At 35.5% G+C, this 17,190-nt stretch overlaps 1 protein-coding gene across 1 annotated transcript in view; it reads right to left on the bottom strand.

The window, feature by feature from the left end:
• Window positions 1-15,875, bottom strand: part of ADGRV1 (adhesion G protein-coupled receptor V1) — a 250,291-nt gene extending 234,416 nt beyond the window's left edge. Inside the window, exon 1 of the mRNA XM_085214084.1 lies at window positions 15,770-15,875. Coding sequence (XP_085070210.1) covers window positions 15,770-15,875 — 106 coding nt within the window. The remainder of the gene's footprint in view (window positions 1-15,769) is intronic.
• Window positions 15,876-17,190: the final 1,315 nt, after the last annotated feature.

The raw sequence follows: 17,190 nt of genomic DNA, 5'->3' as shown, positions 1-17,190 counted from the left end.
TGTTAATTCTTCTATGTATGCAATTTGATAACTTTTATCTTTTAAAGAATGGAGAACAAGCTAGACCAATAAAATTAATAAAGCTTCAGAAAGACTTTCAGACGTTCATTCATCTTATAGCAAATTCTGTCTGCAAAAGGGTTAATTTTCCACTGAGAGGACTTGAAATAAAGCTGTTTTCAAACCTGTTAAAGAACAAGAATTATTCACAGACATGACATATTGTATATGCTGTAAATATAGTCAATAAAGCTATCAATGTCTCTCAGAATTCATCTAGGATAGGATTGGCAGAGTGACAAAATCAGCTGATTTTAATTACTTATAATAAAATATTCTCTTTGTTCTACTAAACATCACCAAGGGAACAGGTGAGCAATAAAGCTAAGTGCAAAAAATCAGAACCAATCATTAGTACTATCAAACATTTTGCAATGTACTTAGAAAAGTGTTTCATTAGTTCCAGTAAAAATGTCATACAGTAAGACAGTTTTCCTGCAGCACTTTGCACTACTACAAACTGAATTTGATTCCCATGAACACAGTCAGTCAAGATCACTATAACTTTTATTAAGAATTAAATGCATAGCAGACTTCCAAAAGCAAGGCTTTATTCTTAAGAAGTGATCTACTTAGTGATGTTAGTGCAGAAAAAGCCTACTGCAGGAAGCAAAGATGAAAAATACCTCAACAAAAAAACTCTTTTTTAAAAATCCTCAACATTTCAAAAGGTGACTGTATTAATCTGCAAAACATTTTTGTTTTTATGTGGAATTGCTCAGATAAACACCAGCCTTCAAGCCTGAAGCAAACAGTTGTGTAACCTTTGTAAACTCTGAGACAATTACACTGTCTGCAAATGCAGGCATCATCCATACCAAACTGAGGAATTTGTTGACCTTTTAGCTTCACTGTTACCTTGTCATAGACTTTGCAAATATCTTCCCACGGTACATGCTTCTAGTAAGTAATACTGAAAACTTGATCCTTGAGGGCAAGATTACAAAGTTTAGAATTACTTGAATTCTATTACTTCTACTAGAGAGCATTCTGAAACTATAGGATTACTCCTGTGGAACAAGAGAGGTTTCACAATCATACCATCAATTATTCAGCTGGTGTGTATTCTTCCTTGTTACATTATTTGTACTAAGATTTACCTTGCATCGCCTGCCAAAAGTAGTTTTTACTCACTCACATAACCTCAGCTTTGAAAATCAGGATTATTTTAAAAAGATGTGATACAGTAAATAAAACATAAATCAAGATTTGAAGAATGATGAATGAATTTATTCTAACAGCCCAAAAGATGCCTTACTTTATTAAATATCACCTCACTCTGTGTACTGTATTTCCAGTTTTGCTAAACAAAATTATAAAGGAACACAGTTTGTTTGTCATTAATTGCACCGCATGAAGTGCAGCAGAAGCCCTTGCAAGATCAGAGGTTAAGAAATGATTCTTTCCCTCCTTCTTCATCTTGGTATATAAACAGTAATTAAAACTTGCTTTCTTCACATGAAACTAAAACTGTAGTGGATCAGATCATAACTAATTAACCTACTTTTCAGATCTTTCAATTCAAAACATCCAGTCCATATTTAAATGAAATTAATGAAGTCATCATCTAAAACAAAGTAGCATCTAAAACAAGTTATGCAGACATTCCAACGGTACCAGAAAACCACGAAAGTCTAAAAAGTGTATTCTTCACATTATAATAAAAAAAGCAAAGAAGTCAAACTCGGCATTTCTGCGTCATGATCATTCACATCTTATAGTCACGTGTTCTGGTGCTTTCTGAAACGCAGTTGTTTCCCTTCCCTTAACAGACACCTAAAACCCTGCGTATACAGATTTAACACAGTAATTTCCAAAGTGATATCATAAATGATGTAATACTATTTTAATGCGCTGTCCAGCTGGAGTTAAGGAGAGGAAGGCTTATGAATCTGCTGTTTTTTGTAACTATTGAATCACCAGAATTAACACTTTTTTTCCCCCCCACCGTTTATGGAACAAATTTGAGATGAAGATTTTAAACTTTATAAAGAATAAGTGGTCATTTCAGCAGACTGTTACAAAGATGAGTAGTCTTTTTCCGCAGGTTTTTACACTGGCTTTCATGCTTAATAAATCTAAACTCCCTAAAAATTAAAGATCTATTGGCTGTTTTCAGTGAATAATGGGAAAACCTAAAACCTAGTGGCACATGCATAGATGAAGAGAGAGAAACGTTCTGCAAAAGATTCCAAATCTGGAATGAAATGTCAGATATGGAACAGAGAATGGTAAAAGAAATGGGAGTTCACTAACAAAACAGATGGAAAGATTGAAGATCCTACCCTTCAAACTGGTCATTGTTGCTTGTCAGAAGACACAAGAAACCATTCTTAAGCAAGAACTTTCCAGCTTAGAAGCTACAACTTGATCAGCAATGCTCATCTTTGTACTACTTATCATAGATTTCTGAAGTCCACTGAGATGGCACAGCACAGCAAGTGTGAAGTTTAGTGCACTTTTTACTGCCTGTCTTTGTCTACTCCCCGTGATTACAGACACCCAGCCAAGTAGAACATTCAAAAACTGGCATGCCTAGTACTTTGCATTGAGTACAGCATTACAGCTATCAATGGTTGCCAGACAGAAGTCTATTCACAGTAGAGATGTCAGCACCCAACAGCATCTTTGGTTAAATACAAGGAGAGAGAAATACATGTGCTCTTTCATATGTAAAGAGGAGATTCTCTGTAGTACAGTGGAACAGAACAGAGCAAGAAGTTTCACAAGGTCATTACCCGCCCTGCACCTGTTGCAGAAATATATTAAAAGCCTGCATATTTTCAGCATTTCTATTTTTGGCAATCTCAGAACTACTGAAATTTACAACAATACTGGCAAGCAATAGAGGAGAGCAACTTTGATTTGCTAGACTTCTACTTTCTGGGTAGCGTGACCTGAAACTAACACTGAAGCATTTTCTTACAGACTGTTATGTGCTGTTATTTCCAAATTGCCTCAATGTTCCTACAGTTACCACATATGCAAAACAACAGCAATGCTGGCAAAACCAAGCATTAGAACAGTACTAGGTCTGCACCTTTTGTTTCTGTTAGGCTTGATTTTATTTTTGGTCATGTTTGTTTTGTTTTATTTGTTTGCTTGTTTTTTTAGATGTGGGATAAGCATATCTCTCTCTCTTTCGGGTTATGGAAAAGGCAGAGCACACCAAAGTGTTATTTTGAAAGAATCTTACTAAATACGTATAAATATATTCTTATATATATATATTCGTGTATATATTTCAACTTGCTTCAGGGTGAATAAAGCATAAGAATTATAAGTAACAACAAGTAATGTGTTTTCTGCACTTCTTCTCACTTAGGACAGCACTAATAGTTGCAGCATTTCAGATATGAGTCTGTTTTGGTGATTCCCATGCATGTCATTTGGTGTCATTGATATCTTTGCTCTCTAGACATTCCTGTCTTCCTCTTTACTACAAAGGCACTATAAGTACCCCTTTTTATTAGTAGTATTGGAAAGTGCTAGTCAAAGCACAAATGTGGACTACAAAGTGCAGAAAGTCCTGTGATCATCCTTCAGTGCCCTGAAGATTAATGCTCAGCTGCTTGCTTACCTACTTACAAACTACTGCTACCATGGTGTACAATTAATGAATACACCAATGTTATGGTATAGCAGTGTACAATTAACAAATATACAGATGTTAAGATATAACAGAGAGCTTGGCTATGATGTTATTACACCAAAGCAGGAAACAAAATCATAGGTACACTCACCCATAACCTGGGCTTCAGCAGGAAACTCCGGTGGAGCGGTTCTCTAGAAGAGATCCTTCCCTTCTGGCAGTCAGCTCTAAAATGGGTCTAGGAGAGGAGGAGCCAGGCTCCAACCCTTCCGACAGCACAGGTGAATTGCCTTCACCTGTGCTCCCTTGGCTGACTCACTGCTCACCTCAGGTGATCAATCAGACGTTCAGGCCGTGATTCAGCAGCCCTATACACTTGGCATAGTACAACTATAGCACAAACTCAAGTCATAAGATTTATCTGCGTTTAAGCATAATGACACTGATACCAAGGAAAGGTTTCACCTGACCATTTGCTTCCTAAAAATTGCAGTATTTAAAAAAAATCTTACTGTTCTTGGTTACATGTATCACCAAGAGTAGCCAACTGATCAGAAAGTGAAGAACACCTTGATATAAAAAGTAATGTTCACTAATGTTTCCTTGAAAAAGACAACTATTCTTCAACACCGACATCTTATCCTAAGGAAGAGAAGACACATGAACTATCTGCCATCATTTTTGTATTACAAGTCAAAAAGGTAAATCCACCATCACAGCCAGGAACCAATGCTGAAAATGATAAACATGTAAGCCAAGGCCATGCCAGAAGCCTGATGAGAAATCCAAATCATCTCATCTTCTTAATAGGAAAAAATAGTGATATGCCCAGAATACGCAAGATTTCTGTCAGTTTCTTCTTTTTAATTCTTCAGAACTATTTGGATGGATCTATATTATAACCTTGAATTTTAAATTTTGAAATACATAATAATCACTGGAGAACCAAGTTTTATCTCATAAATGCTGTAGAGTTTCTGAAAACTCTATTTTCACTTTTTATTTGGAAAATAAAAGACAAAGCTAAACAGCCCTGATGAATCAACTACTTCTGACTGCAGATAGCAAGCAGAGGGTACACAATCCTTTTCTACACACACTTGCTGTTACCTTATAATTTGTTGGTCTAACAGTGAACCAGTCAATACTTTTGATTAGTTGCAGGAGTCACATAATTTCAATCTAAAGTAATTCCAAGGAAATTATTCATTATTAAGCTTACTTTATATTTCAAACAGATATCAAAGCCTAATTTAAACAAGCTTTGGCTAAAATCTACCATTTAGTATGTTAGGAAATACATCAGTGGGAAGTTGACTTTGTCTTAGTTTGTATTAAGAAAAAGAAAAACAAAAAAAAAAAAAAAAAGAAGAAGAAGAAGAAAAGAAAACAAGCCCAACACTGATTTCAGCTGCAGAATTTCACATAACTGAAAAGAACCAACCTACATATGGATGTAACTATGTACTGTAAAAAAAAACAGTGTGTTATTTTGGAATAGTTTTATACGAGTAGCTAAATCTAGCTTTCAGCTTCAATCCAGAAGGTCTTTTCTACCCATATGGAAACAGCAGAAATCCTTCACTAATAGAGATTATTTTACAGGGTTTTCCAGGACTGGGGCCTACATTTTTAGCTGTTTTTTGTTCAGTGTAGAGCTTAAGATACTGTAAGGAAGCCTTCATACACTCTCATGCGATTTCTTGCATAAATAAGAAAACATTAAAACAAATAAACAAACAGCAATAACAAAAACTTTGAAGATGCTTAGCACTCCCAACTCAGTCTTATGTGAAAACAACTGAATGCCTGAGCCTATCTAAGGAACAGGCTCTTGCATACATGGGACAAGAAATACAGCTGTGAAAGTTCTCTGTGAGGAACAACCTATCCATTCTCCTTGAATAAAGATCTGAGCTTTCACAATAATTTCCATTCATTTCTCCACTTTGCAAGTTTCTCTCATGTCCTCAACATTTAACATATTTTTAGAACAAGGGAGCAAAGGACAAAATTGGTACAACATCAAGTACTTGTCCTGAATGAAGTTCTATATTGTGAATGAATAGCATGTATCAGAAAAGTAATTTTGGGCTTCTGTGACATACTGGTTATTTTTCTCACACTGAAAATAAACAAAATGAAAAACATAAACAGCCTGCTTGTAATAATGTTGCACACATAGTAATCTTCCAATAAAAAGTCTGTAAAGTGTAGAATTTCTGTCAGTTTCTTCTTTTTACTTCTTCAGAACTATTTGGATGGATCTATATTATAACCTTGAATTTTAAATTTTGAAATACATAATAATCACTGGAGAACCAAGAATTATGTAGATTATAGAATAATGGTGGGGATTAGGTGGCATTATGTCAGATAGACAGACCATAGAATTGTTGCTATCCACACTGGATCATTACAAGTCAATACACATTTATGATCCAAACAGTATTTTATTTATCACAATAAATGCCTCAGTGATTTATTCTTGGCTTTGGAAAAGTATATTATTAAATATGAAAATACATTAAATTTACAAAGCTTATCCAAATGAGCTTCATTTCTATACTGAATTGTATTCATCTAGTTATTGGACTGCAGCAAAGAATGCTGTTTTCATTTCAGATATGGATTTGTAGAATTACACCCCAAAGAGTTCTTCCTATTTAAGTAAAAAAGTAACCATTTTCCAAAAGATTTTCTAAAGTGCATGCGGCACTCTCTCTAATCTGTTTTATGAATTAATCCCTTAAGTCTGGGAGAAAAAAAAAAAAATTAAATAAAACACATAATATAGTAGTTACATGCTGAAGAGAACTCCCCAAGCAAAACTTGCTTGAGTTCAAAGATTTCTCGCACTATCTTTCTCAAATATTGTAGTTTCCTTGGCGTTTCTAAACCTTTTAACCTATGTCACAATTTAATAATCACTATTTAATAATTATAATCATTCCCTTATTAAATGGTTATTTCTTTTCCTTGTTCTAAGGCACCCTGTAGTTCCAGACAAGGAAATTTCTTTGTTGATTAGTTATTTAAGACCGGCAACAATAACTATGCTGGAAAGAAAGGTGCTTTGAGAGGATTACACAGAGCTAGTTCTCAACAGCACCAAGCTGAGAGCAGCAAATTAAAGTACTTCATTGCATGTAACCAAATTGGCTGGTTGAAATGCTAATTACCTTTCAGCAAAGCTAAAGACAGACAGGGGACCCTGTGCTTTAGAGAATGACATGCATTTTTTATCCCACTTCTGCATCATTGTCTTGCTAGGAATTATTCAAAATCTATTCTAAAAGATAGCACTTTTCCTAACCTTTAAAAATGTGGGAAATTTCCAAAGCTCCAGCCAATTCTTCAGATCTCTTGGTCTGCCAAACCCATAACAGATGGCTGAATTAAGGCCATGTTAAATCCTTAATGAAGCTAAGCTTGAAACCGCTCAGAGCTGTAACATATTGGACCAGTCCATGATAAGTGACTGAAGAGAATAAAGTTTCTTCTGCAATCTAAACATGAATCTCATACTCTAATAAACTTAGAGTAGATACAAATTGAGATAACCAAACCAATATCTTGGCACATGTATATAAATAGTTATCATGATATACAAGAGGAAATTCTGTTTTCAACTTGCTAAATATCTACAATCACAAAAATGCAATGAACGTGGAAAGCATCATGCATATTGCTTAGTTTAGCCTGTCAGATAAGCCTGTTTAAGTAAGTACAACTTTATCCTATGAATAATGCTAGTTGGGATTTACAAATTATCTTAGTAAAACCAATTTAATCTAATTTCATAGGAAATATTAGTAAGCCGAAGAATGAAACTCTGGCTTCCATGTTTTTAATATATTTCACAACTCTTGGATTCCAAATTCTTTCTGCAAACCGCCACAAATGTTCATATATGGAGAGAACTTCAAAATCTTTATGCACATAAGAGTATTATCCAATGGGATTATTCACTTAAAGAGTGGCAGAGGCAAGTGAGGCTTTGCAGATCCAGTAGCATCTTTTGGAGTAATAAAAGGGAACAGTGGATCCAGCTGGAATAAGATAAATGTCAGGAAATATAGATTCCTTCTGTCAGTCGTTGTGTTCTAGTAAATATTGCTCTTATTTAGACAGACAGAATACCTGAATTTCTGGAACTATGACTACGATATACAATCAGCAGCAATAGTCTGGAAAGCTTAAATTTGATGATTGAGATGTTGCATAGCATTTGAGTTTTAATGTATGCTTAAGATAACTACCCAGATACTATGCCAATGAGGAGAAGTATTACATTACAGTCATATCAAACAATGACTTATACCTAAATCTTGTGGAGCTGAAATACAAGCAATACACTCATTTTATATAAATGAGTAAAACCAAACAATAGGAATTACACATGTAAAAATAGCTATGTACATGATTATATTTCTGGAAGGTCAAGACCCAGTATTCCTTGAGCAAAAAAGAATTTCAACATGATTCCATCTTTCCTTGCTCATCTGTTCTTGGAGAAGAACTTATACATTGATTCGATACAAAGTACAGGTATGGAAAAGGCTGGCCAATGAATCAGTTAATCATTTAGCCAAAAAAAAAAAAAAAAAAAAGCCCCAAAAAACAGAGAGTAGGGGTAACCAGCAATAAAAGCAAGCTAAAAGGCATTGGACATCCTTTCTCTAATAACATCAAGAGTTGGATATTTAGGAGGATAACAAACTCAAGATGGAGCAAAAACAAATCTTAGTTCTCCTTCTTTTTGAACTATCATGCAAGAATATGCTTTTCCACTGAGTTTTCAAGGAAGCATCCTAAAACTAAAGCTTTCTAAGCTTACAGGCCATAACTATGAAGTACTTCTACAAAATGCTACACTTAATAATCACTTCATCTTTACCACATTGTAATTCTGAACAACTATTGTATTTGGGTAACAAATCACTTTTTATAGGTCACTTGTGGGTCATAAAAATTTTTCTCCCAAATTGCTATAAAATTTTCTCCCAAATTGTTTGTCTCATGACTGAGATCCTTACACTTGTCTCTAGCTGTATTTTTCTTTAGTACTATAAAGGTAAATGCTTTAATAGCTTTTGCAGTAATTCAGCTTAAGTCGCTGAAACACTCAGGTGTTTTAAAGATAAGCATCTGCAGACTTGAGCACTCTTGAGCATGCATTTACATTTCTTTAATGTAAAGCCAAAAGCAAATTGAAAAGTGCAAGCCAAAGTGTGCACATAACTTAATTCTGCAAGTTTTAATAACAAGGTATGTTTTAGACTTCATTCTGAAACTTTCACTTAAGTGAAGCTCAAAGTAAATTCCAGGGGAAGAATACCACAGTAAGTTTGGTTGTTATAATGATCATTCTCATTCAAGAGTATCACTTTTTTAAGGTTCATCTGATAATACCTTTTAGCCTTAAAAATGCTGGCAGCAAAATAAACTGTCCAGGAAAAGTTTCCACAAAAGCAAGTATCATTTTTTTCCCACTGTTTTCTATGTAAGCAGGATACAGACCACAATTGTAAGATAGTAAGCACGTGCTCTATTATTGATGCTAACTAGTTAACTTGTTAGTTCACAAATTTGGTAAACACCACTGATTTTTCAAGCAAACTACTAAAACAAAAAAGTGCATGTAAGAAATCAGTAATAACATTAATAATAGTAACAATACTAGCTTAGAAATAATTATACTTAGAAATTAAAACTTGTGCATTCTTGAAATACATTAGCTGTTACATTATCAACTATTTGGTCATTTCAATTCTGAACAGAGTACTCTACAAATTATTTTATTTCCTCAGGAATCTGCTTGTTCTTTTCATATGGAAGTGATGAAGACACTTAACGGGAAAAAGCTTGTTATAGGCTTCTGGGACAGACAGGCTATTTCCTAAATATATCACATTCTACTTTCGCTTACTAAACTGATCTCATGGAAGATTCTCAAAATGTCCATTTTTTAATTGAAAGACTCATTCTAGAAGATAGGTGCAAAGTGTAAAAACAACCAAAGAAAAAACAAACGAACAAACAAAAACTTAAAACTTTTGGACTCTATTATATAGAGAAAAAGATTTAAAAAAAAACTTACATGTTGTTTAACATCAATACTATAAAGCAATTATAGGCTCATTATAAAACAATTACAGATGTTTGGCAAGCAGTTCTGAGTACATTTGATCTTAACTTTATCTGGATTAGTCAGAGCAAATTATGCAACAATTTAAGTGGAATCGCATATCAAAAGCCACAAGCATAAAACTTCCAGTTGTAACCACTAACCTGTTTACAACTCACTTCTTATCAGATGATAATTCGAAAAATTCATTCTTTTAATTCACTTATGCAAAACACAGTGCACGTACAGCTCCCCCTCTTACTTTATTTCACATAATTAAAACACCTAAAGTTTCATGCATATTTGAATTAAAAACTGCCAGTTAGAGCACTTCAGGCTGAGGTGCATCTTGACATCTTGCCCTGAGAATAGTATTTTCCACTGGAAAGACTGTGGTCTCCACCTGCCCTTCTCTACAAAGCAGAAAGAGGAGCTGCTGGAACAACAGAAACCTTAGCACACTCTCCCTATCCAGCGGCCACTCATGGGTAAGCAGCACACTTGCTATCTGCTGCTGGCTAAACCTGTCTCTGCTGCAACAGGTGCTGCTGGCAGAACTGTAGAGCTGGGAAGGTGCAGATCTCTGCCACTGATACAGGATGCTTCCAAGCTGACTGCCACCTCAAACCAGAAAAATAGAGACGACAAACTTACCTAGACCCGGGGACATGGACATCTGTGTCTTCTAGACTCAGCGAGCCGCCTGCACACACTCGCTGTCACTCATGCATTATGCACTCCGTCTACTACTCCTCCCTCCTGTCTGCGCAGAGTACAGCACTCTCCTCCCTCCTCCGACTCCTGCTGCCTTTCCGCTGCTGTGGAGATAAAAGGGGGTGGGATGGAAGAGGACAACATTTTTCAAACCCCAACAATTGCCCCTGTGCCGCAGTACTTCAGAGCCGGCCTCCCAGTCGCTGCCTTGTTTGTCTCTCCGCTGAGCTAGGACTGCACTGTTCTATTACTGAAGGCAGCAAACTGCCAGGTGTTGCCTGAAGGATGACAGATTTTGAATTCAAGCTCTTGGACAAGCAGCCGATCACAACAGTCCAGTGCTGGGCAGGCATGTACTATCTCCATCTCTAGATCAGTTATTTTGGATTGAGTAAATTCACTAGTGTCTAATTCCTGTTTTATGGTTACCTCTACCTCAAACAAATCCTGAGCCACATCTGTACCTCACAACAGAGGCAGCAAACAGGCTTTGCCAGTGTTTGCCCCCAGATTCTACAACTCTCCTATTTTACAGTAAACAAGCTATGAAAATTCCTACTTTTCCAGAAAACATTGCATCTAAGCCCCAAAATACTGAAAATACGAATTCTGATGAAAACTCACTCACTTTGTCCCATTTACATGATCTTTACCGTATTTCCAGAATCAATGAGATAGCAACTAGCTCTTAAAAAAGTGGAAGTGCTATTGCAAACTAGGGCAGAAGCAGCAGCATGATTTCATGTAGGCCGAATTCCACTAGATGCACTAATGCTCCCAAAACTCCCTTCATCTCACATACAAATTGAAACCACTCCATCAAATTTGTAAAAAAGCATTGATTCTAACTCCCAAAATATTCTTAATCTATAGCACTACACAACCACATATTAAATACTTTGAGTTTTCTAGATCCTATCTTTTTTTCTGGACCAACATACTTTTACCAACATACTTTTATTTCACTCCTAAGTTGCTAGGAAGGTCATGGCTCTGTCACAACTTGGTGCAAAAAGAGCGTAAAAATATGCACCTACTGTGTGAATATTGACAGGTGCACTTTTTTAAAACCATGTTTCTCATTAGTATTGAATAAACAAAATCTAACATAAAATCCTTTTCTAATATTAGAATTTTAGCATTTAGAAATAAAAACAAGCATAATTCCAGCATAATTTTAGATATTAACACTCAAAGCTTTATTTCTGCGGTAGCACATTTAGGGACATAGAACAGGATTCTGCCCTGAATAAAAACTGAATGATATCTGCAATATTTGGTACAGTTTATTGAGAATTCTTATATTTCAAATGAGCTTTCTTTGGTGTTTTTATTCATGGAGTATATGGAAAAAAATGATCACAGTGACACAAGAAAAGGACTATACAGCGCTAGCAGAGAATCTGCGAAGGTTAATACTAACTTTGCAAAGAAGCAATACAGTGCAGAAGTTAAAAGGAAAAAGCAAAAACAATAGAAAAAAAAATAGGATTTAAAACACGGCACATTTTCTGATAGCATTAGTTTGGTGACTGACTGCATCTGTACTGGGTAGAGCTCCATAGTTCACAATTCAGGAAAAATATAAGTAAATTCGAAAAGGCAAAGAAGATGCTAGAGAGTGATGAGAGGTTTGAAAAATTACTTAGCAAAAAGACAAAGATCTCAAGTATTTAACTTACAAAACCAAAATAAATGCATGAAGGTATAAAGCATTCCACTCAAAATCAGCTTTCTAGTCTCACCTACCTACATAGTAGGATGGAATGAACTGCCTCCAAGAGGTGCTTGTTTATCTCCATTTCCTAAACAGGGAATGTAGATGACTATCTTAGATTAGATGTTGGGTATCTTAGTGTTCTGGGATAATGACACTATGTAAATATTAAATAAGATGAATCTCTGGACTTACTCTGTATACAAATGAATATGGATAAAGAAAGATCTTCAGTGCATAATAAGATAAAGGCGTAGATGATTTGATACACAAAAGCAAAACTGGATATTAACACTAGGAATAATTTTGAACTGTTTCTGTATTGAATTGTTCTGTAATGCTATTTCAGTCTAAATTATTTCTCATTTTTCCCATTTTCCTACAGTTTTTCTGGGAAGAGAAGTGACCCTACATTTGATTTGGCTCCCACCAGCAGGTAATTATCACACTGCCCAGTATCAGAGAGATTGATTTAATAGCCCTCTGTCCTCAATTACAGTAAACCATTGCATATTAAGCATTGCTAATTATTGAGACAGAAAACAAAGGAAGATCCTGAGACCCCTCTAATTCACATGGATATTTTCACAGTAATTTACACATGACTTTGAACAAGACTGCAATCTGATCTGAAATGACTGTAGCTCTTATTATTCTCTCCCACTCAATTTGCAGTACTCTGCATTTTCATTAGATCCCTAAGGATTTCCTGATTACTTTTTTATTTTCACTGTACCACTCCAGAGACTTATGATTCCCTTTGTTATCTACAAGCATAAGACAGAGCTCCCATGGGATTCTGTCAGTGGTGTTCCTCAACCAGCCGGAAGGTTATCGATGATTGACATGGGACACTCCACTCGCACTTTTAACAACTCAGCATGCTGCCCACGCAGTGCTCTCACCCCTTACAAACGTCAGGAATGAACAATTGGGTCTGGTACCGGGCCTACAATAGATTTGGCATTGCAAAGAACAATTTCTTCAGGTCAGCCTTAACTCCTCTTTTCAATAAAAGCAGTAAATAAGGTGTTTTAAGTACACCCCTTGATTCTTTATTTGTTTGCATTTCCTTTGATTTTAATTCATTAAAAGTCTGAGTGGTAGAAATGGCTCTGTGTGGGTAAACTAATATTGAGAGCAGTGGCAATAGAATCAATAGACTCCAGTTTGTTTGTTTGTTTTGAAATCTTGCCTTGTCCCTTCACTGGCATCATCTGAAAGGAAAGTAGAGAGGGAGTTAAAAGAAAAAACAAATTCCTGAGAAGGAAAAGTGGAGTTAAAGGAGCAAGAAGAAAAAAACAAAACAAAACAAAACAAAGGGCTTCAGAAGAGAATATTTTCCCTTCTTTACATTTTTGCTTTGATTTATAAAGCAAATATCTGTTTTGCATGAATATGAAGGCTATTTGGTTTTCAATCACAGTACTGTAATCTTTATATACTATAAGAAAGTAAAAATAAGTGCTAATAATAGAATTTGCTGAATCTCTCTCTAAAACGCTATAAAATTGGGTTTTCTTTCATGCTTCTTAACTTTTAAAAATTATCATACCTTTTTAAAAAGTTTTTTTTGTCACTTGAGTGAGGGAGGATTCCAACCTTCCAAATTCTGGGCTAAACACCTATTTGTATACTAGTAGCAAACAAGGAATTGCTGAGAGTTTTGAAACATCAGTCCTGCATAGACCTTTTCTGGTAATTCAGCCAAAGCAGACTGAACTGCTCAGAATGAGGAACATTAAGCATATGCATAGCAATTTCATAAGATCAATTTGTAATGAAAATATATTAGACATAAGCTAACTCCATTTCTTGACTGTTTATTAATGAATCACTTCAAAAATGCCTAACAGCAATCAGGCTGCAGACTACTGACCACTGTTGCACAGCAGTTTATGATAATACTAGTTTTCTGTTTTTCAAAATTTAAAATGAGCCTTCTGATCATGTTCCTCTTCTCATCTAATTGCACTCTCTGAAGTGTACTACTCCTACTTTGAGGAAATGCACCACCTTTTTCAGGTATCACTTGACATCTGCTGAGTAATAGCAGGTACTTGCACAGCTCTCCTTCCTGAACTGCTGCATGTCCTTCTTCATGGGCTGGGAATGCTTTAGCATTAATATCTTTAATTTAATGAAAAGTTTCCTGATGAATAAACAGATATTTAGAAGAACACTGTGCTAACAAATCCAAACAGTACAAAAGTACTGCAACCTAAGAAGACTGTATTACAAAGACAGAGGACAACACTTCTGTCTCAGTAGTTTTTGTATGGCTGGTATGCAGATAGGTATAGATAAATTTGAGTTTTGATTCAGATTTTTTTTTAGACATCCAGTACTTAAGATAATGGACAATAAGAATGTCTAATTAGATAATTCCATCTGTTGGATGGCAATAAAATGCAACAGAATATTGGCAGGGAGCCATTTAACCAACATCTGCCTCAGACATAATAAAATAGGAGGCATTACTTTCAGAGCAGCACTCATTCATATGTACAGATAGATAGATAGATTTCTAATATCATGAAAGAAAAGCAAATGTTCCCTGGCATCTGTTCATGGGGATTTAGTATATTTTAACACATGTTGCATCCATTCACATAACTGTGACCATTTATTATTGAACATAGCTATATATTTGACAAGACTTTCACCAAAAAAAAAAAAGAGAGATGACTCCTACAGAAATGCTAATATAAATCTGTTCACGCGTAAAAACCTGAACAATTCATGAGAAAGTAACTCCTTTGTTTCAAATTAAAACATCCCAGATTTTGTTGACCAATTTGCAGCATGCAATTTTGACAGAGTTTATGTCATATCACAAAAAGAATGCCATCTCTGAAGAGATGGTTTAGTTCTTACAAACAAAGCTCCAAAATTTCTTTCAAACCCCAGTGGGGGCTTACTGGCCTGCAGGTGGTCACATGGAGAAATACCAAGATGAAAACTCGGCAAGAATTTGTCTGCCTGATTCTCTTGTGCAGTTATTGTTGCTAAATAAAGTTGTTTAGATTGTTTCTTCCAATCCAGTGTGTCCATCTCTTCACCTGAAGCATGCCTTGGACAACACAGATAGTATGTAACATGTCAGAAGCTGTCCCAGAAAACATCCATCACAATGCTGAAAACACAGCTTCAGAGCATGTCAAGCACTAGACTGAAGTTTAGAAAGAATCTAACCAAAACGGTATTGTTCTGAAACATAACAAAAATGTTAAAAACTCTTTATTTCAAAGTCCTCCAAAAGTTTGTCAGACACATTAAGAAAAAGCAAAAAGGCTCTAACTACTGAATTATTTTCCCATACAGATATGTATTTTGCTTTCTTCCTTTCAAATAATGAAAAAAAAAAAAAAAAAAAACAACAAAACAACAAACAAAAAAACCCTACTTGGAAATAGAGATAATTTATGTTTTTCAACTTAAGAGCTGATCTTGTTTCTGAAATTCTTCATGTGAAATGTTCAAATTTTACAGAGTTGCTTATTTTCCCCTCTTGAGATAAAAAGATATTACTTGAGTAAACATGTAGCTAAAGTACCCAGCATAAATGTAAGTTTCCAGTGGAAAGCAGTGAGACCAGCATTTCTGTCCCAGAAATAACTATCCTCCACCTCTACTTTCTTGGCTGCAGGAAGTCCCGGCATCGAATTGGCTGTGGAACTGTGCTAAGGCTCCAGTGCCTTAGCATCATGAAGGTGACACCGATCCTGGGGGCTCTCAGGCATGTAGAAGACAAACCATAGCAACTGGTAATGCAGAAGGTAATACACACTCTTTTCAGAGTAAGTTGTCAAGGGAAAAAGATGCAAGACCTCTCCTTACACCTCCTTCAGTTTTATTCAGACTTTGTGCTGAACATCTGAGGCTTTCAGTATTTCCTTTTATCACTGTAATGCTTGAATCTGCAACAATTTTAAGCTAATTAAACACCTGTATGCCATTACTACTTACTCATTTTTCTAAATATTAAGGCTGTGAATTGATTTCTATATTTATCACCTTCATCCCTGTGACACCTGAAATTTGAGTACTGTAGGTGCAAGGAGATGGAAAAGCAAACATCTTAATTATGCTATACTGGAAAGCACTCTAAAACAACTGCAGCTACATTCCATATATCTTTTGGTCATCATAGGTACTGCAGGAGCCTATGTTCATACAGTAATATTACTGAACACAAAATATTCCTAAAAAAGTGTGAACTGTTTAACACTGTTATGAATCACACGCTCAATGGCCTTTTAAATTATGCTTTACAAAGAAAAAGTTAGAAGTTGCTCAAAAAAGTAATAAAATGGTTCCAGGAGAATGAGACATACTGACGAGAGAGCAGTGAAATAATGTTTAAGGTAAGGAGTACAAATCAATAAAGACCATATTGTTTAAAATCTGTGTAAGACCAGCAAGCTTGATCTTTTTAAGTAGTTTCCAGTTTATGCCCACCATGTGTGGTGCTTCCCTGTGGTTTGTTATTTTACTTCAATGGCAGAGGGAGGAAACCAACAAAGCTTGGTAACCACACTGCATAGCACAATGTAACCATGGAAGCATTTGTCCACTTGTCAGAGCCTCCCCAGAAGGACCCAGCCATTCATTTCATTGAATCAATATTGAAGCTTTTAAGATTTATTACTAGAGGGTGGAGGAAAACTAATAAAACAAATTCCTTGTTGCTTCCCATTAAATACATCTTGTCACAGTAGGCTTAGTAATACCTTGTAAACATTTTACTGATGTTGTGTGGGCTACGCTACTGTCTCTCTTACGGAGGGATTACTCCTGATGTATTTGCATTAACATGTCTGATACTCAGTCAAAGAACTTAAAGCTTTTTGATGCATTCTGCTGTCCTGCATAGAAGCTGAATTGAATGGAAACACAAAAGCTGCGAGAGAACAGGGGTGAAGGGAATCTTTTTTTTTAAATTCATGAAAATGCCCCTGATAAAGTGTTTCTATG

The sequence above is a fragment of the Meleagris gallopavo genome, chromosome Z, assembly GCF_905368555.1.
Source record: "Meleagris gallopavo chromosome Z, MGAL_WU_HG_1.1, whole genome shotgun sequence".
In the NCBI taxonomy this organism is placed as follows: domain Eukaryota; kingdom Metazoa; phylum Chordata; class Aves; order Galliformes; family Phasianidae; genus Meleagris; species Meleagris gallopavo.
Note: the sequence above shows the minus strand (reverse complement) of the source record. Positions and strands in the feature narration are given on the sequence as shown.